The sequence below is a fragment of the Nipponia nippon genome, unplaced genomic scaffold, assembly GCF_047370975.1.
Source record: "Nipponia nippon isolate SJK-2023a ecotype South Korea unplaced genomic scaffold, ASM4737097v1 scaffold_7, whole genome shotgun sequence".
Classification (NCBI taxonomy): Eukaryota; Metazoa; Chordata; class Aves; order Pelecaniformes; family Threskiornithidae; genus Nipponia; species Nipponia nippon.
The window spans coordinates 47,203,823-47,227,335 of NW_028262391.1; the positions used below are offsets into that span (position 1 = coordinate 47,203,823).

Genomic DNA, 23,513 nt, shown 5'->3' on the forward strand with positions numbered 1-23,513 from the left:
GGATTTGAAAAAAGACAAGAAAGAACAGAAAGGGTGTTTGTCCTTGATCTTGCTGTGGAGGTTGGGAAGGCTGCAAGGTGTGTAGCATCCTGAGATTACAGTGGAGACGTCAAGGAATTTGAAGTTTTCTGGACCTGATTTTTGAATGAGAGAGGTATGTGACAGCCTAGGTTCTTTTCTAGCTTAGTTTGGTAGAATCTTACCCTTTGCAAAGCAAATTAGGAACGCTTCATTTCAAGTTCCTTCATCGTGGCGTTTCTGTTTAAACTGGGTTAGCTGAGTGCAATGAGGAAGGAATCTGTCTCAAGGATCTCATATGTATTGTGTGCAGTTTTTCCACCAAAGATTACAGCTTCTGGAGGATGTCTTTATTTTCCAACTCAGTCTTTATAATCTTTTATTTTTTAACAGCATACGTCACAAGCTGCAGAAGTATAAAACGTGGGCATATGCCTTGTTGCATTGTGGCTTTATTTCTTAATCACTTTTCCCCTACCACTTGTCCAGATGTCATGAATAGATGTGTACCCCACATAAGAAAGTGATAGGAGTTGCTCCTCCCTTAGGAAAAGTTTCTTTTCTAAATTCTCCAGAAGGAGACTGTTTCCTGATTAGCAATTGGGAGAACAGTGATAGTGTTGAGGTATTTCTGGTGACCTGCCCATGCATGTCAGCCATCCATCCGCTGAGCACTATTGCTGTGAACGTTCAGGACATATGGAGTTTGCTATGATGGTCTTGCTCTGGTAGGCGTCTTGAGATGACACATTGTGGTGGGCTAATTTATTAAAGTAGAATTGGATAGTGAGAAACAAAAACTGGCACCCCATTGGATCTGTTGTTTACAAACAGAGAAGGACTTGTGGGTGATGTGATGGCTGGAGGCCATATTAGGCATAGCGATCACGAAATGATAGTTTCCGATTCATGAAGAAGTAAGGAGGGGGGTCAGCAGAACTGCTACTTTGGACTTCCGGAGGGCAGACTTTGGCCTGTTTAGGAGCCTCATTGACAGAGTCCCTGGGGAGGCAGTCCTGAAGGGCTAAGGAGTCCAGGAAGGCTGGACATTCTTCAAGAAGGAAATCGTAACGGTGCAGGAACAGGCTGTCCCCATGTGCCAAAAGACGAGCTGGCTGGGAAGAAGACCAGCCTGGATGAACAGAGTGTTTAGGCTGGAGCTCAGGAAAAAAAGGAGAGTTTAGGACCTTTGGAAGAAGGGGCAGGCAACTCGGGAGGACTACAAGGATGTTGTGTGGTTATGCAGGGAGAAGATTAGAAGGGCCAAAGCCCAGCTGGAACTTAAAATGGCTTCTGCTGTAAAAGACAATAAAAGATGTTTCTACAAATACATTAGCAACAAAAGGAGGGCTAAAGAGAATCTCCATCCTTTATTGGATGCGGGATGCATAGTGACAAAGGATGAGGAAGAGGCTGAGGTACTTGATGCCTTCTTTGCCTCAGTCTTTAATAAGTTAGACCAGTTGTTCTCAGGGTACCCAGCCCCCTGAGCTGGAAGACAGGGATGGGGAGCAGAATGAAGCCCCCATAATCCAAGGGGAAATGGTTAGTGAGCCGTTACACCACTTAGACACACAGAAGTCTCTGGGGCCAGAGGGGATCCACCCAAGGCTACTGAGGGAGCTGGCGGAGGTGCTCACCAAGCCACTTTCCATCATCTCTCAGCAGTCCTGGCTAACCGGGGAGGTCCCAGTTGACTGGAGGTTAGCAAATGTGACGCCCATCTCCAAGAAGGGCTGGAAGGAGGATCTGGGGACCTACAGGCCTGTCAGCTTGACCTCGGTGACGGGGAAGGTTATGGAGCAGATCATCCTGAGTGCCATCACGTGGTACATACAGGACAACCAGGAGATCAGGCCCAGTCAGCATGGGTTTATGAAAGGCAGGTCCTGCTTGACTAACCTGATCTCCTTCTGTGACAAGGTGATCTGCTTAGTGGATGAGGGAAAGGCTGTGGATGTTGTCTACCTGGACTTTAGTACAGCCTTTGACACTGTTTCCCACAGCATTCTCCTGGAGAAACTGGCTGCTTATGGCTTGGATGGGCGACTCTTCACTGGGTTAAAAACTGGCTGGATGGCTGGGCCCAAAGAGTTGTGGTGAATGGAGTTAAATCCAGTTGGTGGCCGGTCACAAGTGGTGTTCTCCAGGACTCAGTACTGGGGACAGTTCTGTTTAATATCTTTATCAATGATCTGGCTGAGGGGATTGAGTGCACCCTCAGGAAGTCTGCAGACAACACCAAGTTGGGCGGGAGTGTTGATCTGCTGGAGAGTAGGAAAGCTCTACGGAGGGATCTGGACAGGCTAGATCGATGGGCCAAGGTCAGTTGTATGAGGTTCAACAGGGCTCAGTGCTGGGTCCTGCACTTGGGTCACAAAAACCCCATGCAACGCTACAGGCTGGGGGAAGAGGCTGGTGGAAAAGACCCTGGGGGTGTTGGTCAACACCCAGCTGAATATAAGCCAGCAGTGTGCCCAGGTGGCCAAGAAGCCCAATAGCATCCTGGCTTGTATCAGGAATAGTGTGGCCAGCAGGACTAGGGCAGTGATCGTCCCCCTGTACTCGTCACTGGTGAGGCCGCACCTCGAGTACTCTGTTCAGTTTTGGGCCCCTCACTCCAAGAAGGGCATCGAGGTGCTGGAGCGTGGCCAGAGAAGGGCAATGAAGCTGGTGAAGGGTCTGGAGCACAAGTCGTATGAGGAGAGGCTGAGGGAGCTGGGGTTGTTTAGCCTGAAGAAAAGGAGGTTGAGGGGAGACCTTATTGCTCTCTACAGCTACCTGAAAGGAGGTTGTAGCGAGGTGGTTGTCGGTCTCTTCGGCCAAATAACAAGCGATAGGACGAGAGGAAATGACCTCAATTTGCACCAGGGGAGGTTTAGTTTGGATATTTGGAAAAACTTCTTCACCGAAAGGGCAGTCAGGCATTGGAACAGGCTGCCCAGGGAAGTGGTTGAGTCTCCATCCCTGGAGGTATTTAAAAGATGGGTAGATGTGGTGCTTGAGGACATGGTTTAGTGGTGAACTTGGCAGTTTTAGGCTAATGATTGGACTTGATGATCTTAAAAGGTCTTTTCCAACCTAAATGATTCTATGATTCTATAAAACTAAAAATTAAAACGCCACCTTCTTCTCCTTCCTCCCCCTGCCCTTTCCCCAGGCTCAACTTCACTCCTTCATCCCAACTCCTCTACCTCCCTGCACCCTGAGCGGCGCAGGAGGATGGGGAGTTGTGGTCAGTACACAACAGCTCCTCTTTGCCGCTCCTTCCTCCTCACACTTTTCCTCTGCTGCCACATTGGGCCCTCTCCACAGGCTGCAGCCCTTCAGAATACACCTGCCCCAGGAGGCCTCTCCCTGGGCGGCAGGGAAAGTCCTGCTTCCATGCCTGGAACACCTCCTCCCTCCTCTCACCGTGCTGTTCATGCTGCTGTTTTCCAATTTTTTTTTCCCCTCACCCCTCTCCCTTTCTTAAATATGCTTTTCCAGAGGTGCCACCCGTGTCGCTGAGGGGCTCTGCTGTGCCCTGTGGTGGGGCCGCTGCAGAACCGGCTGGAACCGGCTGCGTCCAGCACAGGGCAGCTCCTTCTCACAGAAACCACCCTGCAACCGCGCCGCTGCCAAAGCCTTCACACCTACACCCAAGGCACACCTTGGCCCAGTTCACACAGGAATGTAATTGCATGTATTTCATTGAGATTTCTTCTTCCTGATTCAATTTTATTCAATACTTGTGATTATTCAGGCCTCTTCACATACTGATCTGCAATGCTGCTGTGTTTGGTGCTCCCTGGTGCTTGACGGAGGATGACCTGGAGTCCACCTTCCAGGTGAACCACTTGGGTCATTTCTATCTTGTCCAGCTTCTGGAAGACGTTCTACGCCGGTCATCTCCTGCTAGGGTTGTGATGGTGTCCTCCGAATCACACAGGTTGGTGAACATTACCTTTGATTTAGCTGAAATCTGCAATCCTTAGAGCATAAAACAGTTATGGCAGAACCGCAAAAGTTTTTGAAAATGAAAGGCCTTGCTCTAAAGCATTTACGTTTGAATAATCTTTTTAAAATAGAATCATTACTAATGCCTGTGGATGTTACTGGATTTGGCTCTGTTGCTGGATAAAGTGTGTTCTAGTTTTATAACAGTATGTAGGTATTTTTTGATCATTCATTGTATGAATGCAGATTTTTGCCGCATTTCAGACCACTCATTGATTTTGTGAGGAGATGGAATAATAATTGATTAAATCTGAATGGCATGACCTATATTGATTTGTCATTCAACAACTTCAACATCTTACCAAGAAGAATGTGCAGTTATTTTAGCAGGAGAAACAATGCAATTAAAAACTGCTAGATGAAATCCAATTGTTTTATAATGAGAAATAAGGGAATTCAATGCAGACATTAGCTGTATAATTGTAAAATGGGAAGTAGTGTAGTTAATACATATTAGAAATCTGGCCATGCCTCTTTTGGTGAATTTTTTAATTAAAATGTTAGTTGCTCGCCTTCTCTACTGCCAGGAGAAGTACAGTTGGCAAAAAAGACATTGATGAAGTTTGTCTTATTTCCGACATGCTTGTGGTGTTTGTATTAATAACTGAAAAGATGGATTTGATTTAAATAAAGTACCTTGTGCAAAATGCATGCCCTAATGCTGAATTTTAGCAGGCACAAACCATTTACTGCCTTCTGATTTAGTTCAGGGACTGCAGGATTAGACCTGTAATGTCCAGCTTTAAACACTGTTGATTTCTATTTCACTTTTGGTTGTGTGTAACAGCTCTAGCAAACCAAAAGGAAGAATGTGTGAGTGCTTTTTTGGGTTTGGTGTTTTTTTTTCCATCTTTATATTTCTGAAATGTTTTAGTGACCCAGAATGAAGCTTATTTTTTTAATCATGTTTCCATAAAATGTAACCCCGGGGACCTGGTAGAGAGAGACCAGCCAAGGGTCGGGCTGAAACCTTTATCACTTCCAAACACAGGGGCTTATGGTATAAATGACACACTGCAGATAGATTTACTTTTACCATTTTAAATTTATGATGGCTGAAATGAAAGGAAGCAATAGAAAATGCCAGTAATAATCCTCCCCGGTGTTAAAAGACATGAAATGTCTAGTAATTAGGTGGTAACAAAATCTGGACATCCTTATCTTTGCAAATCACACCAGGTTTGTGAAAGCAAGTAGCAGAGTCCTGTGAGGAGTGAGGGAGGCTACTGCGGGGCAGGCAAGATAGCTCTAGAAATAAATCTGCCAACTCCAATCACTTGCCAGATGTGGAGGGCACAACGGGATACGTATAAACGAGCTGTTATTTAATGGGAGATTATGTTGAATTGTCAGCTGCTTGTTCCCCTTTGTAAGTTTGTATCTCTAATAATATTTTAAATGGCATCTTTGTTTTTCACTGTATTAAGTGCTATGCGTAACTAGAGCTCACATCTCTGGACAGATATCTTTATCTGTGTTTTCGAAAACATTTTTTAAAGTGCTCACTGCTAACTCAGTAAGATCAGCCAAGGTTTATAGAAGCCCATCAAAAAATAAGTAACAGTGTATGTTTGAATAAAATACTAAACACAACTAGTAAATTTCCCTTTTTCTAAGGAGTCCAGTTCATGTATTATGGCATATTTTAACACTTAAACTGATCATTGTAAATAACTGTGCTTTTTCTCCCCAATCTGTTTAATGGCAAGAAGTTGATGTAAGGAGTTAGTTTAGACATTAGGTATTACTGGGTAGTAGTACTTTCTGACCTACTTGAGAACTCTAAGCCTTAAACTATGTTGTAAAACAGAAGTGTTGGTATCTAATTACTTCCATAAACCTTGGTTGGATCTTTTTGCTGGAGTCAAGACCCCCTGTTAGGGGAAAAATAAAGTCTCGTGTTTGCAGAAAATATTATACTAGACTGCTCCAAGGCAAAATATTTATTTGCCTCTCTGGTTCTTCTTTCATTTCTAGTTACTTCTCTGGATTCAGCACAAATAAATTCTGTTTAAATTAAGCTTTTGGGTATTTTAAGCACATCATATTAAAATCAGAATAATAAGTAGGTTGACTTTCCTTCTGTCTTTATTTCTGTGTTGTTAATTTGATTGTACAGCCCTTATCCTACTGAATTCAATGAGATTGCCGACATAAGTAAGATTAATTCACATAAGCACACTTGCAGGACTGGACTAAAATATGCCACCGTGTTTCCATTACACAGTATACACAAAGTATTTTATTTCTATATTATTTTTGGTATCAGAAATGATTACTTGAGGAATGATTATAGGAAATTCCTCCCAAAATAGTCCTGTTAATTTCAGAAATATATTTTCTCTAACTGAAAATTATGAAAGAGAAATTTTGTTGTTGAAATTGAAGGGCTAATTCTGCAAGATACAGAACATCCTGGATTCCTCTTGAGTTCAAATACTGTAGTTGGTTTTCTCTGAGTGTATTATAATTCTGCTCACAGAATCAATGTAGAAATTCCAGCTGATCTCTTCATTTCTGGGCATGAGATGCAAAATTAGTAAAGATATTTTAAAACATTTTTCTAGTGTGTACTATAATTATGTTTATCCCTGTTCTCCCCAGCTGATTCTGAGAACTCTGAGTATTAAAAAGAGCTTGCTAAATCCTTTTTATTTTTAGTAGCTGTTCTGAATGAAACATAGATCTGTAACTAAATGTTGTATTATTTTCTAATATTAAGATATACCAGTGAATTGATAAATCAAATTCTAAGAACTGGGGGGGAATGCTATATGGAAACTTCCTTTTCTTCATCTAAACGTCTTCAGAACATTCACTACTTTGTTATTAAAAAAAAAAAAAGGAAAGAAACAAACAGCTGGTGTTTAATGACTCTGTCAGACCCAATTAAAAAACATCAACTAGTTACTTTGATTTGTGTTCAGCCATGCCATGGGTATACTTAAAAACATTATACTCTGCCAGAACTCATTTTGGCTTTGTTTACATTTATCTTTTAAACATATAAGACTATTGATGGCAAGTTACCAAGGTTATAACCCCTTTATATTCATCAATTTTTAATCTAAAAAAGAGTTTTAAGAGGCAGTGAGACTCATCCATAGTTACTCGAACACTTAAATGAAAATATGCAGTATGTGAACACTGGATGAAATAATCAGGGGAAGGGAAGAAGGGGAAATGAAAGGATGCTGGTTTTCTCTGCTTCTAATGCAGAGTTATTTTATCCTACATTATTTCCTCCAAGTTGATTGTGCTTTCACGGACCTATGGCAAAATCTTTTTTTGGATTTAAAATAAAGTGATTCGTAAGTTACATACGATGCCTTTAAATCATTAAAACCTTTTTTGACTTGTTTTTATTTATCATTTGCTTTTTCTAATTATTCAATAATTTTACTGCCATGTTATATGGGACTATTGCTTGGGTCTCAGGTAATTTCCAGTAGATGCTTTCAACTGCTAAATAAGCTGTTGTTTTATGTTGGTTCTGGCCAAGTTCTACTCTATTGTCTACATTTTATGTTGTTCTTAATGAGAGCGAAATTAACTCTGGGGTATCTAAGGCATATTTACTGTTTTTTAGATTTACAGAAATTAAAGACTCCTCTGGAAAACTTGATTTCAGCCTGCTTTCTCCATCTAAGAAGGAGTATTGGGCTATGTTGGCCTACAATCGTTCCAAGCTTTGCAATATACTGTTCTCCAATGAGCTGAACCGACGCCTTTCTCCCCATGGGGTGACGTCTAATTCAGTCCATCCTGGAAATATGATTTACTCCTCCATTCATCGTAACTGGTGGGTGTATACCCTGCTGTTCACCTTGGCTCGACCTTTCACCAAATCCATGGTAAGTGAATGACTTACAGTATTTTACACATCTTCATTTTTCAAATCAGGGGAGTAAAGTTATAAAAATCCAGATGTATGTATCTGCTTTGACCTATTACCTTTTATAACTACAACCCTGATTTTAATGACAAACATCGTGCCAAGATTGTGCTCTAGAAGAGGATTCTTCAACCATTTTAGATTAACTTTGTCAGTCTTCAGTAAAGGTACCTTGGTAGATGGAGTGCATGACTTCCTTGTCTGAATATATGATTTTCACTGTGATTAAGGTAGTTGTACATCTTACGTGTACAACTCTGACCCAGGTTATTTATAGGGAGTCCAAAGTCTTTTTTTAGGTAAAGGATGACTTTTACTTCATTGAGAACTGGCTTCCTTTAACCTTATTGACTGTTTCTCATCCCTTATTCACTGACAAAGAAGGGTATTCCCAAAAGGGGAGCAGGGAAAGGGAGTCTCCCTTGAATGTTTGCAGATACAAATCAGGGAAATGAAAAGATTCATACCTCTGCATTTCATACCATTGCAATTTGTTCAAGCCCAAACCAGGCCCCTTTTACAGAAGGCTTCAAAACTGACAAGAGTGGTTGTGATGTAACATAACTTATTGTCTGCCTGAGCTGGTGATACAGACCAAATTAATTGGTTTCATTTGAAAAAGAGCAGAGAAGGATTTGTTGAGGCAGAGGGATCCATCCTTAAGTAGCTTAATCTACCGCATAACCTAGACTAGCTGAGCAAATCGGTGGTGAAACTTGTATGTATAGCTGCAAAAAAAGTTTGCTTGTACATTTCATTATCATTGGGATAATGAAATTAATCTTAATTTATACTGGGTTAATGTTAAGTGGAAAATGCATCTTATAGTGTTTAAAACTCTGCTTACATGTCCAAAAATGAACATCATCTTGAACAATACTGGTTCTTCAGTAAGACCCGTGGAGCAAAAATACAAACACAGTGTGGTGCACTGAGAACGTGCCAGCCAGGAGGGTCTTCATGCCTCTGACCTCTGCCTGCAGTTTGCAGCCTGTACATAGGCAAAACCTATTTATGTCCATGGGATTGGTAAGTGGGCATTCTGGCACGTTGGAACACGTAATAATACCTTTAAACAGCATGTTTTTTGACCAGGGCCTTTAAAGCCATGTCTCTGCTGTGTTAAGGATAGTTTGTAAAACAAATTCTTGAAGTTCTCCTGAGAATGGATAAGTGGATGTTATCAATGTCCCGTGAAAAGGATCCAGTCTGTGGAACTTCTATGAATTGTTAGTTTTATTTCCTCTGGCATATTTTCACAAAGGAACCTTTTGTATTTGCTGCTCAGATAATCTCATCCTCTAAGGAACAAAATAAAACACTTAAGTTCATTTTTAATTCTTTAAAACAATTGATAGGGTTTTTTTATGGTACCTATTTATTTATGGGTGGTACATAAAAGAGAATAAAAAATATAGTACAAAAAATATCAGCACTGAATAACAGTGCAGTCTAGTCCAAGCCCAATCACTTCACTAAGTTCTTCATGTTTGTATGTATTTCACTGAGGTTACTTGAATGTTATGGTGGCAGGTGTGGGTTGAGGGTAAGCATCAGTTTTATAACTCGTATTCGGATATGAATTTTTATGCTCCCCTGAACTTTACCTACGTTTCGGTTGCCAGTAAAACTAGAAAAGTGCCCCTTCCTGGCTGTGCAAACAAGCTGAGCTGAAATTCTCAACATCATCAGTGTAAGAGTTCTTCTGTTTTAAGATTTGTAGGGGGCAAATGATCTCCTGCTTCTCCTTTTTTTAGGGATTGTGCTGTAACCAACCCGGAAAAGACTTTGTTGAGCATCTTTTTGTGGGCTTCCTCTCAGGATTTCTGTGGCAGCTCACCCCAGAGTTTAGATGAGTGTTTTGGTCCAGAATACTGGGTGTATATCTTAGAGCTTAAAGCTGCAGTCCCAAGGTTGTGAACTGTACCTTGCTGTGTTTTTCAAGGATGTCTGCATTGCACAATGCAGCATGATGCAGCAGCATTTAAAGTAGTTGCAACTGACCTGGGTCCGTAACTAGAATTGAGAGATCCGTGTCAAGGTTGTGTGGAGAGAGGTAAGGTTTATCAGTTCAGGCAAGGTGCCATACGGATATGCCTGTACCAGTTTTGATCTCCGAGGCAGTAGCTTTAACTGCTGCAGCATTGTGGTACGTGGAGAGCCTAATCCTTCTGGAGCCAATTGAAAGCTCTTTACTACGTTTTAAACTGTAGAGGGTCCTGGAGTCTACATAGATACATGCATACACACACACACACGCGCGCGCACACACACACACACACTCTGCAGCTGCACGTACCTGACTGTAACTGGGGCCTTTTCATAGTATTGTAGTAAAAGCTGTTAATAAAAAATAATTACATCTTTAGTTTGTATTTCACAAAGACAGACTTATTAGATGTTCTGAGAATGATAGATAGCTCAGAATAACACTCATAGTTTCAACTCTTTTGGAAACTTTGAAGTGGGATGCAGGAGAAAATTAGAAAATACATTTGATTCCCTACTAGTTTTTTCCAGAACAATATAATTCTTATGTTCTATTCCAGCTGCAAGTTGCTACTGAGAAATTAGTCTTCATGCCTTTGTCTTAGTTGTCATCATTTTCTATCTATCATCATCTATTTAAAGTTTACTTACTAGAAATCATAACAGTTCGGTAATTATTTTGTTTTGTTTCCAACAATGAAGAAATATACATTGTGTATCTGAAATATATTTTTTAATGTAGTTGTTCAGTTCTTGAATGTTGAATAGCTCCACTTTGGTTGATGAGGATGTAGTATTTTCTTCAGAAATGCATGTTATTGCATACTGTGAATTGTCATTTTGGGGAGAGGTCATGCAGCCTCTGGCGCATGGCACTTGGGATATTCAGCAAGACAAAATTTAGCTTAGGAAACACTGCTGGTAGCTGTTCAGTTTTAGCTGATTCCCTGAAGCACTGAGAATCAGTATTCTAGTATCACATTCTTATTCACCTGTTTGTTGTTACTTACTGCGACTATGGTGACTTAATTTCAGTAATTAGGACACTTTATGAAGTCAGGCTATTTTAAGTTTCTGCTTAAAGAAAAGGCTTGCAGATCACTTAGAATCTGGTTTTCCTAAAAGAGCAAACATATTTAGATAGGGTTTGTTTGCATTTCAAGTGTCAGGCTTTTAGAGGCATAATTTTAGTTGTTCTGTAAATGGTCATACCTTAATGCAAGGAGAAATGCAACTTCACATTTTCCAAACCTGTTTTATGAGTGACTACAGCATAAAAATGATGGTATGTTTGTGCTGGTTATAGTGAACTCTTCTGTTGAATCACAGAGAGTTGTCTGGTCAGCTTTTGAAACATAACACAATATTTAAATCACTGATGATTATAGGGATTCAGGAAGTACTTCCCTTAAGTAGAGCATTGGAAACTGAAAGACTATTCCTTTTTTCCTACCCACCTCTTTTCAAGTTCTAAAATCTACAAGGATTTGTGAAACAGAAATGGAGAACAAGTATTTTTTTGTAGAAAGCAATAGTTGCAAATAAATTACCATTTTATTATTGTAGTAACTGTAGCTCTACTAATGTTCAAAGGGCCTGTCTTTTACTTACCACTATATAGTTACTCAGTAAATTGGAGAAGCTTATAGTATAATTAAATGTAAATTGAAACAAGTGGCCACTGTAAATAACAGACTGGAAGAGAAGCTCTGAAAGCAACTGCGTAGGCCACGCAAATGCTTAGCTGGTTTGATATAAGGCTTTAGGGTTTTGTTTCCTTGGGCTTTTTTATTACTCCCCCGCCCCGTGCTCTTTCTCTCACTTTTTCTCCCTCCCTCTCTTTTTCTTTCTCATCTTGGAAGTTGGCTCAAGAACAGTTTGACTAAGTTGTTTCTTTTGTTTTAAATTAATGCTAGTCATTCAGAACCCATCTGATATGCTACTATTTACATACAAGACTAAAATTAAATAAATTTATTGTAAGTTTCGAGCTTAAACTGAGTATGTTACCTAGTGTCACCCTCAGGTGATTTTGTGAGTGTACAACGGCATATAAAATTAGAAGCAGAGTGCCATTATCACACACTTGTGATAGTCTTACATAGAACCAAATATTTTTGTTGGAAGGTAACAGAGCAGAAAGAATATCATGTGTTAGAGTAGCAAGAGCTTAACAGATGTTTCAGTGAACTGAATTTTCAAATCCTTTTGCATTAAGAAATGGCTCGGGTTTGTAGAAGTTCTGAGACTATTGGGTTACACTTCCTGTTGCAGTGCAAAGCCAGCCATTGTGCTAGAGTTTTAGCAGATGTGTTACCCCATTTAATGGTTGGGAATAAAACATTGGTTTTGTTGCTGAGATATAAATTAAAACTAGAAAAGCTCAAGCTGTCAACTTTAAACAGCCAATTAGCTGCAGAAAGACCATTCTGCCCCTGATTTTTCACTGTGTAAGAGACTGATACTTGAACTGCTCTTTGATTTCTCCCTCCTACCCCAAAGATAGTAGCTTTTCAGAAATGGATTTTGTATTTAAATATTTGCTGTTGAGAATTACAAGGAATATTTTTAAGGGCGCCAAAGTCTTCTGCATGTCCTGGTTTTACATAAAACAATGAATTCTTGCCATTCTGATACTATCCCAGGAGTGTTTTAGGCAGTTGGCAGGTATTGCAGTGCTCATATGGGCAGGAGGAAACCCCTGTGCCTACAACTGCTTCACTGGTTTTACTTTTGCCATATGTTGGAAGTGTCTAAATTTAAATTTCATGTGATGATTTGCTTTCACACCTAGCATCAACTCAGAAATGCTATTCTGGCAAGAAGTGAATCTGCATCTATAGGAGTGACTTGCTTCTACCTAATGATCGCATCTGTTTGCTTTTGATAGAAGCCCAAAAGAGGCCCTGCAGTGTCATAATCTCTTCTCTTTCTCCCCTGTTCTTTGCTAAAGAAGCTGGAATAACCCTTAGAGCTGAGGATAGTATTCCCTCCTTAAGTAAACATTTTTTGCTGTCCAAAGATCTGTGTGGGCTGTGTTGAGTTGATGTTGGCTTCCACTACTGAATTCACAGTTGAGGCCAAATTCTGCCCTCAGCTGTGCATGTTCAAGTCCAAGAGCAGTCATGGGCAGGGTGGGTATGTGCGTGTTTCAGAGTACAATTTGGCTTGTATTTTCTCCCTAAGACATTCCTGAAAATGTACTGGGGTTTCTTGAAAAGCAGCAGGCAGTTCTTTTTGAAAAGAGCCTCACAGTTTAGATTTGAACAAAATGGCTGTTGCTTTTCTCAAATTGGGTTTTGGGCAGGAAGTGAAAAAGGAAGGGCAAGTGAAAGGAGACTATCTACTGGATATTAGCAGTTGTTGTAAAGAGTGTATAAATCACATATGCAATTCTCCTGTTATATGGATTAATGCCTAAAGGGTAAATGTTAAAGGGATGCTAAGCAACAGCTCTCTTTTTTAACACACAGGTTTGTGGACTGTACCTCTGTTAACATGGAGGGACAGTTATTTTATCGAACCCTGATAGCATATGCTTCCTTGCAGAATACTGTTATTTAAAATTGACTGAATTGGGTAAAAGGAAAGAAGACATATGTGGAGGAATATTTTGACTCGTTGTAATAGGATGGTAAAGAAGTGCCTCCAAAGTAGTTGTTAATCATTTTGGAAGGATGGTGCAAAAATTCTTCTATGCACTTAGAATTTCTGTGTCCTGTCTAGTAATAAAGTGTAATATAAGCTAGTTTATTATCAAACTTACATTTAACTGATACATATTTTAACTTCCTGCTAAAATAAATGTAGCATGAAATATGAGGGCAAATTAAATCCGTCCCCCATAACCTACACCACAGGAATGGAAAGTCTTTATGAAAACCTATCCATGTGCCAAACAGAACAGCTCAGGGTCTCAGTGTGCAGAGCGGTGCTCAGGGGGAGCCATGGCCGTGGAATTTGCTGTGTCCAGCACATCCCCATAACTGTTTGTGGAGCAGCTCTGTTATGTCCTATAGTTTTGTGGAGGAAGTAAGGAATTTCTTCCTCTCCCCCTAGATCCTTGCAGAATTTCAGAATGCCCTGCCAAGTATGTGGGCTGCAAGGCAGGGAAACATTTGGTTCATAATGTTTTATATTACGTGTAATTAAATTAGAATTTGAAATTAAAAAGCATATTTCCCTATTTTTCATCCTGAAAAAGCTTTCTTGGAATGTTTGCATACAGGATTGGAATTGCCCACAAATGCTAATCTTCTGTGCAACATCACATCCAGCCCTGTCTGCTACCTTATTTTCTCCTGCCTGAAATCTGAAAAAGATTGGCCCCATAGGTAGTTAACAGCATAGAACAGAATATGTCTTTCTGAAACTTGCAGAAAGTCAGTCTTGCATTCAGTTATTTCCATTTCTTGGTTCAGATTGTTACTCCGTCTAGAAACAGACCTTCTTATTGAATAATGGGGGGGGGGGGGTATCGGATTTGTGGGCATAAGCTGCATTACAAATAAAATAATGAGTGCTTAACAAAAGGTTTCAAAAGTAAATCTTTTTTATTTTTGCACTTTGGTACGATGCATCCATAATTTCTTTCTTGTCTGAAAGTCCCAGACTTTCCTCCACTGTACTTTTTTCCTGTGTTCTTTTGCAGTCCTCCAAAGAAGATTTCAAGTTCCTGGTTTTCCCTTATTCTTATTCCTTCTCTTTTACTCACCATCACTTGCAGAGCTAAACTGCAGTTGAAGTGCCGTGGTGTCTCTGAGGTGTTACGCAGCATTGATCTGCTCAGAATGTATTTGAGAAACCATAAGGAAGGAAATTTCTGTTGTATTATGAGTGTTGAGGTGCTTGGGTGACAGGCAAGATGTTGCAGTCTGACAGAAATAGCTGAACAGGATATTTGGCCTTTTTTTTGTCCCTTTACCTTTCTTTTTTTTATGTCATCACTGTACTTGCTATTAGGAATTTGCCTCATCCTTGTGGTAGTGTTCTTGAGATCTTTCTCATAGTGAAACATCATCATTTGTTTTATTTGTTGCAAAAATTGATTATCTACTGCAATAACTGAAAACAAGTAAGGTATAGATTTTCATGGGCAAAGATGACTAAAATTTAGAACCGTGAGTTTGAAGAGACTGTAAAAAACCATTTTTTTGTGTGCTTAGGTAGTGAACTTCAGTACTTTCAAAATGCTTGAAGTTCTGAGGTTCCAAGGGTTTTTCAATTTTTGCATTTGCATTTCTTTTGCATATTGCTGTACAGGTATTCTTTGTTTCAATGTCAAGTATTACAAAGAGATGTGGAAGTAGGATGAAAATTTAAAGTTTGTGGGGAAAAAAAGGGTTCTCCTTATGGGAGTCTGTATTTTCACAATGGTCTGTGAAAAATTATTTTCATGTTTTTATTCTGTTTTGTCAGGGAAGAAAATAGCTAACAGCAGCACTAGATAATATTCTGGATTTATATGTACAACCTCTTGGCCTCCCTTCCTTCTCCTGACTGATTAGAAATATGTTCTCTCTCAAAAGTGGGTGTATGCTACTTTGCCACATGGATATAATGTTAAAACTCTGGTTATGGACAGGTTTGTGACACTTCTGGTTTTGTGGCCACACACAAAAAAAAAGATTTCTTGTGTAGTTTGCATAAATCTAATATTTTTTGACAAGCATTGCTAAGAAAGCAGCAAAGCATTTATTATATAGCTTTCTTAAAAATAATAGATTGGGAAAGAGAATGTAAGAGAAAATACACAGTGAGGAACTTTTCTGAATGTATTGCATACTTGAGTTGCATAAACCAAAAAGTAAATGTCATGTTTGTATTCTTTTTCTGTCTGTAGCTAACAACAGTAACTTTTGCTGGGAATAATCTAGGTTAAAATTTAGTGATTTCCTGTATAAACAGGCAAGTGAACTCAAATGTCTTGAAGATCTTTTTAAAAACTGAAACAGCTTGCCTCTACTTTTTTTCATGCATTTATTTGATGCTAATGCAAACATGTGGCTGTTAACTTAGGAAAATGGCAGCTATGGTCTAAAACAGTTTTATGATCTGTGCCAGCCTAGGTCTTCTTAATATCTCTCTGAACTAAGGTAGTAATTCTTACCTTTGCTACTGGTCTTCCTTTGCCCACTCTTAAACAGTCTTCAGATTATGCTAGTATATTGTTATATTAATAATTTTAAGAAAGTCCAGTAAGCAAAAGGGATCTTCATAGAAATAATTCTGTACTTTTTGCCCAATAAGGGTTTAATCTTTGATATCTTCATAGCCAGCAGTGAAAATTGCTGGCTGAAATTACCGTGCATTGCTGAAGACCAAATGCAAGTGTGCCCCAGAGTCCTCCATTGCCTTTTGCTTTGTTGGAGAGCCCTCCGGGTGCCCCTCACTGTAGCCCAGAGCCCTCCGGGTGCCCCTCGCTGCCTCCCAGAGCCCTCCGGTTGCAGATACTGCAGATGAGGCGACTCAACCCTGCCTGTGACCCCACAGTTTCTCATTTGTGTGCCTGAGCAAGGTCACTTAGACAGTTTGTTGTAAATAACACAGTTGGATCCAGACCTCCTTAGTTACCAGCTAGCACATAAATCACAGGATTATTCATTTCATTTAATAACAAGAGAGTAATAGAGATAACATTTTTATGAATGAGATAACTATAATCAAAAGCAGAGTCAATGCACTGTAGTTCATTTATAATGATCCAACGATCTGTTGCTAGCATTCTAGAAAGATAGTCTCAAATATCCATAGTGATAAAACTTGAGTTTTTAGCTAGCAATGAGTTTCAAATCACTTTTTATAAAAAAATAGTCCCTAAAAACTCTTTTTAATTAATGATTTTTAACTTTTTGGACAGACATAGCTAGTGTGCTGTACAGCTAGCCAGTAAATTAAGCACTGCCAAGCACAAATTGTAGCCATTATATATTAAAGGCACTTCAATTGAACCAGATATTTTCAGCTATTGAAATTATGGTGCCATGAGTGATATGAAATGCATAAACTAAATCCCATGTGGGTTAAGATGTAAGATGGCAAATCTGGGTTCCGCTTCGAACTGTTGCCATCTGCCAAATTTTAGAAGCTGTGAGAAGACCTTAATGATGGAAGGGCGGGGGGGTTATGAATGAATAGCTGTAAGAAATAATTGCGCTTCATTAGTGTGCTTTTCACTTTCTCAATTTTCTTCTCTTAAATCAAGTTTCTTACTGAGTTTAGAGTGCAAGAACTGAATAATTTTTGGCTATAATTTTTTTTTTAAATGTAAATCTGCTGTTTATTCCTTAAATGAGGAGGAATCAAATTCAGACTCCTCCTGTATCATTAAACTTTGAACTGAGGCCTGCTTGTCCGTGTCACTTCGCGTGGCAATTAGGCAATAGTCCATCTTTTATTTCCTTGTAGTTCTTTGTTCCTTTTATATGCACATACCTACCTGCTGATACTAAGCCTTCTAGATAGCTCTTTAGGAAACAGAGCTGCTGATCCACACGCCTAAAGTTCAGCAAAAATAAGGTTTTGGGACAAAGTTTAGGTTTTGTTTCTTTGAACTGTAGAAGTTAAAAATCCTATGCCCAAATTTAAAAAGGTAAATGGCAAAAATAATGAAATTACATAATTGAACGTTGTTAGCCCATGTAATTTTGTGAGCATAGCTCACAGAGCAATATAAATTTTTGTGGATTCTAGAACATGGTTTATCTTTCCTTCCATTTTTTTGAAGTTGCTGTTTATGAATGGACAGATGTTCAGGAAACCCCAAGCTTTTATTGCCCGTATTTAGAATAGATGAAATACCAAATTGTTTAAAAAAGAATGCAGTTCCTATTTTATGGAACTATCATTTAAATACTATTTCTTAATTGGGGGATGCAGTGCTTAGTTACATTAACGTTTCCCTTAACTCCTTGGATATCTGAGATGCTTTATCATAACATGGTCTTTTCATTTCTCTCTATATCATCTTTGAAGAGGTGCCATACCACTTTAAACAGTTCACCAATCAGTTGCATATGATGGATTCTCTTTAATCATTTACATTCAGAGAAAGTAAAATATTCCTTAGGAAGCCAAAATAATCTAACAGAATGTATAGTGTTTGTGCAGCTGGATATCTTATTTATTTGAAGTTCTCAGGGAAATCTCTTCTGACTTCACAAAAAAGATGGAAGAGTAAACAGTCAGAGTGTCCAAGTAATCTGAGCTAGAAAGTCCCTTCTTTTAGAGCAAAGTCATTAAAAAAGTATATTTGGAAGGTCCAAAAATAATACAGTATATCAAATGCAGAGTACTACATAATGTTTTTTCAGTATTCTCACTATTTTTACATACATATGTGTGTATATGTACCTATCTATCTATATATAAATGAAAAATATACTTGAGTTTTTAATATATTTAATATTCCTGGATAGGTGAACACAATAAGAGTCTGTTTTCCTGAAAAAGTGATTCATCTGTTTGTTTTTTGCATGTGACATGTCATTCATCATCATGTTGGCATTCCCTGGACATAACAACTGCATAACTGAATTAACGTTCCTAAAAACTTCCTTTCAGGAAAGCTATTGAAAATGTACGTGTATGTATAGAAAATTCATATTTCTAGGCTGTTGGGAGGTATCCCACTGTGATACTAATAGTGTTTCTAATTCTTGTCAGTTCTTTATTCCGAACTTTACTGTATATATAGGTATCTTTTTTTCTCCTGAAGAAAATGTGAGGGAGCTTATGGGGTTGGGTTTGTTGGTTTTGGGGTTTTTTTTTGGTGTTACGGATATGAGTGCGGTAATTTTCTTTTTTCTAAAGGCAAGACTCAAACTGCAGGATGTTCCTTGGCCAGCTTGTAGCATTGGCTAGATTCCCATGTGGAGGGAAGTACGTCTGTGGTTGATGGGACTGTCTTAGGGAGTGTGTTTAGTTTTTCCACTGGATATTCACTAGTATTTTGTAGTTCAGTAGCGTCCATTGTCTATCATTCTGTGAGAGTTATTGAAAAAGCTAGAGTTAGATACTGTTCAAATCCTGAACTTCTTTCTACTGTAGTCCTAATTTTTCTATTGTTCCTGTGCCTTCTTTCTACGTAAGAGTGTATGTGTTTCTAAACAAAGGGAAGAAAGAGGTAATATATGTTCCAGAAAAAATAATGAAACCAAAAAGTTGTCCTTAATTTCACGTAGGTTTTACTGCCAGTATCAGTGTAAGATGATGTGCCCTTCTGCCTCTCCTCTTCCTTTTCTTAACCTACTGTCTTAATCCTTAGGTCTGTGGTTTCTCACCTTTCTCAAAAAAGGAAGAAAACACAAATGTATGATTGTATATTAAATACCTTGAAGGTAATGTCTTGAAGAGTTGTTTTAAATGTTTATATGATTTAAGAATTATATGTAAGAATAGAGGAGGAAGATTTGGCAAAAAAGAACTTGCTTGAATCCATTTGCCAGTTGAAATATTAAAATGGTTCCATGTTTTGTTATGTGTTATATCGTCTGAGTTTGTATGATTTACTTGTGATGAAGTGGCAGAATGTACTCTCTTCAAGGGGGAAGTGAACATAATACTGAATTTGTCGTGCTTACTTCAGTGTAAAAATGCACAGCAAATGATGCAGTACTTATTAGTTTTGCAATAATCTGTATGAGGATTTGTAATCAGAGATTTTCTGAATTTATTTCGCTTTTAAAGTTTCCTTTGAGACTTACAGTACTTGAATCATTTGGATTTTCCAATCCCTTTATTCTCCTGTTTCTAGGAAGTTGTTAGAGTAGTAGCATCAATCCTTTTTTAGCAAGGAAGATGACAGTAAATATAAACATCATAGTCAAATTCCATCCGTTATTTTAGTCACAACATGTTTTTGCAGTTATTAAATATCACTATGGATATAGCACTGTCTTCTGTGCATGCCAAAAAAATCTATAGAAGATATTTGAGGAATTTTATTAATTGCAAAAGCATCACATTGAAATGAGATAAAGATAGCAATGTTGGATGATGCATCGTATATAAAAGTAAAGTAATTTTTGAGATATAGAGAGACTTGTTTGTCTTGAAAAACAAGATCTACTTGTCCCAAATATGCAGGATTGATTTGCCAGTGCTGTGGATTTCCATCTCTTATTATCATACTGTCTTAAGAGTTGACGTTTCCAAAAATGGAGTTCTCATACATGTGCTGCTTCTGTGGGTGGTACTTTCAACTTTAATGCATTTAAGATGGATATCGCTATTAATTCAGAAGAATGTTAAGCAGGCATAGGAGTTGAAACTTACTGTGAGCTTATTTTTAATGTTTGATCACACCATTGCTAGTTTCTTTTGTTTCTAATAGATGACTGTGTATATACAAATAGCTGGTGAGATGCCTAACTGGTTATGAAAGTGTTTACTCAAGTGTCAAGTACCAAACTTTATATAAAAGGAACAGATTTGAAAATCCTTGTGATGAACTGGCACATTGTTACCGATTTCTGCTTGAGTGTTATACCCACCATTACACAAAAAACATTGAAGAACGTTTCAAGTGTACAAGCTAGAGCATGAGAATACTTGGAAATACTAGTTTTCACTTAAATTCAACACAATTGAATGTAGGTATTTTTCTTAGGGTTACCTTGTCTGTCACTGTAATCTATTAATGAATGTAATTAGGGTTTTTTCATTTTGCTAGAAAATTGGAAACACTATTTCTTTCCACTGAACAGCATTACTATTAAAATGTTGTCCTGAAATGTCAAACTTACATTATGATGAATACTACCAGTACAAGAAAACTAATTTAGCACTTCAAATAAAACAACTGTCTTGGCAATTTTTTATGATAATGACTTTGTAACAGAGTCATTTAGAATCTGATTGTCTACTCATGTCAAATAGTTCATCCCATCCCAAACAGTGCTGTTGATCTAATGATGTTAATTACAGAGCAGACGCACGATCTGCAAAGGGATACTGGGTGTCCTGATGCTCCTTGCCCCAGTACTGAAGAGACCGCTTTCCACTGCAGAGCAGTGTTGTGCCTGTGTAGGAAAGGAATTTCTCCATTGCAATTCCCCTGGGCAAAGGCCCTGAATATCAGCGTGCTTGAGCAGGCAAGGTCTTGGAGTGGAGTGGTTGGGCGTCTGAAAAGTCCTTCCATATTTCCTCTTGTGGACTGGGCACACGTGTTACAATTCTGCTAGTAATCTGATGGCATAAATGTAAAAACTTATCATTATTTTCTGCATACTTAATGACAGTAAAATAAAGGTTTTCTGGGCAATGCATTTTATTTTTTTTTTTTGGTCAAGATATGAGTGAAGTGGAAAGGTATTACCCTGAGCTGAATGATCAGTAATTACGCTGAGCTGAATGATCAGTAATTACCCTGAGCTGAATGATCTTAAAGCTATACTGATTCCGTTTGCTGAACTAGTATGTATAAAGTGAGCTTCTCTCTCAGCTTTTGGGCCAAAAGTGGTGACTTCATATTTGTGAGAAAAAATTACGGGTTGAGTTCTTCCATTCCTTTGATGAGAAATGTCTGTGAATTTCCAACTTTTAAAGGAAATATAGCAGAAAGTATCAACAAAACTGGCAGTTCCACTTGCGGTATAATATTTTTGTCTCATTTTGGCTTTATATTTCTAAAGGAAATGTTTTCATATAAAATGTCTTTTTATCGAAACAGTATCTGACCTTATTTTTGGTGGCGAGGTAAAATTTATCATTATTGCATTACATGTATGCTTATTCAATAGACAGTAACGTGGCATTTTAAATGGCCTTCGGCTAAGGCCAATTATGCTCTTCAGAATGGAATCCAGATCATTGCTTGTCTTGGAAAATCAAATACTGTGCATGCATACTCAAGGCCTGCAAAGCTGAATGCACAGCTCAATGCTTTTTTTTGCTGTTAGGAAGGGACAGAAGACTAATCAGAAAACTTTGTCACTGTCCGCAGCAAAGATTCCTGTAAATGCAATCTAATGGCTAATCTATTCCCCTAAAATAATGTTTATAATTGGTAATGAAATGTGGCTGGGCCAAATTATATGGTCATTCCTGTTCACTATCATCATCGGAAAAAAACTTCAGCTCTCCTGCTTCTGTTCCCTGTTCGCTTCTGCTGGCAGACACATCCATTAATTAATAATATTGTCATACTCAGAAGCTGGAAAGAAAGGGTTGTCCAGACCTGAAATAGAGACTTACGAGACCTGGAATGAAGACAGTCTATTTGCTTTAAACATTATGTCTACTGAAATATTTGTAGTCTGTTATCCCTTTCTGTTTTGGGAGATATTTGTGAATTCTTCCCAGGCATATATTTTAAACCAATTTGAAAGACTTCCTAACTGCATAAGTGTCAGCACTGAATGTCAAGAGTAAACAAATGAAAGCTTGTTCCATATTCTTCATTTGTTGTCAGACACTGTTGGTTTGTCATTTCCACAAAGTTTATTTGTTACAGTAGATGCTGTCAGTGTCACAACCATGCTTTTTCAAACTTCTCTGAATTGATCTGTTCAGGTGAGGTAAATGAATTACCGATCTTCTTTGTTATCCACTAAGATGAATTTACTTTTGAGACTTTCTAGTAGCCTGGGTATTTTTTGTGTTGTAAAACGAGACTTGGTTGGTAATGATACTAACTACTGTATCAGAAGACAGAGGTGATATGGTCTTCCCATGGAGACAGTCTGTAAAGCTGCTGCAGAATATTGATATGTGAACTTTCCGAGGCTGAAAGAGGAGGTCTCTTGAACTGATTTAAACTCTTCACTGACTCGTGCTTTTGACGATGTTCCTGTTACCTTGTCTATGGTTTCTGTCCAAGACTGTTACTTCACTGTATGTTAAATGATACCAACTGAAAATGGCAGTCAGTGCTGTCAATAGTGTGCTCACTTCCCACTTTACCAGGTAATGGTTGGCTAAAGGCTGTTTTATCTACTATTGTATATTCATTCAAGTACAAATAAAAAAATTGACTAGGCCTTTTCTTGTTGTCTCTCAGAATATTAAATGAGGTGTTTTAAAACCTTGTATAGGTATTTAAACTAAAACCTTTATGCAAAGCTGTAGATAATTTTCTCAGCCATGACATGCCCAAAGACAACACATGCTGTAGATGAACAAAATATGTGCTGTAGATAACATTTTTGCCTTGTCAATCTAGAAAGTAGTGGCAACAGATCATCCATACATAGGTGAACATTTGCCATTCAAAATCTTACAGATGGTACTGAACGTTGATAAGTTTTTCCCTGTCACCTGCATTTGTATTTTTTTCTGTACCTTCTCAAACCTCAGTCTTAGAGCCGAGTCGTGTTCTCCTTTCAGGAAGACTTTAACTTGGATTCATTCATTATGCGGTTTGTAGCATAGCCTCCAACAGACACATGACTGAGAAAAAATAATTGGGTGTGGAAAATTCCTCCTGCAATCTCTATGAAGGGACTGTTACACTGACCTAATGTCATTTCCTGCACGGTACATGCCTTAACTTCCACATCAAGCCCTGCTTGAGCTAAAGAAAAACTGGCAGAGAAGCAATGAAGTTTAACTTAAAATTTCAAATTGGTATCTATAGCGTGCTGGATAATATTCTATGTGAATGTGGTTTTTA

General features: G+C 38.5%; 1 protein-coding gene across 2 annotated transcripts in view; it reads left to right on the top strand.

Annotated features, from left to right (window-relative positions):
- The window catches only part of WWOX (WW domain containing oxidoreductase), a 534,876-nt gene that overhangs the window by 127,468 nt on the left and 383,895 nt on the right, over positions 1-23,513 (top strand). For both annotated transcript variants that reach the window (XM_087740305.1, XM_087740306.1), the window contains exons 7-8: positions 3,764-3,949; positions 7,607-7,871. In XM_087740305.1, coding sequence (XP_087596431.1) covers positions 3,764-3,949; positions 7,607-7,871 — 451 coding nt within the window. The remainder of the gene's footprint in view (positions 1-3,763; positions 3,950-7,606; positions 7,872-23,513) is intronic.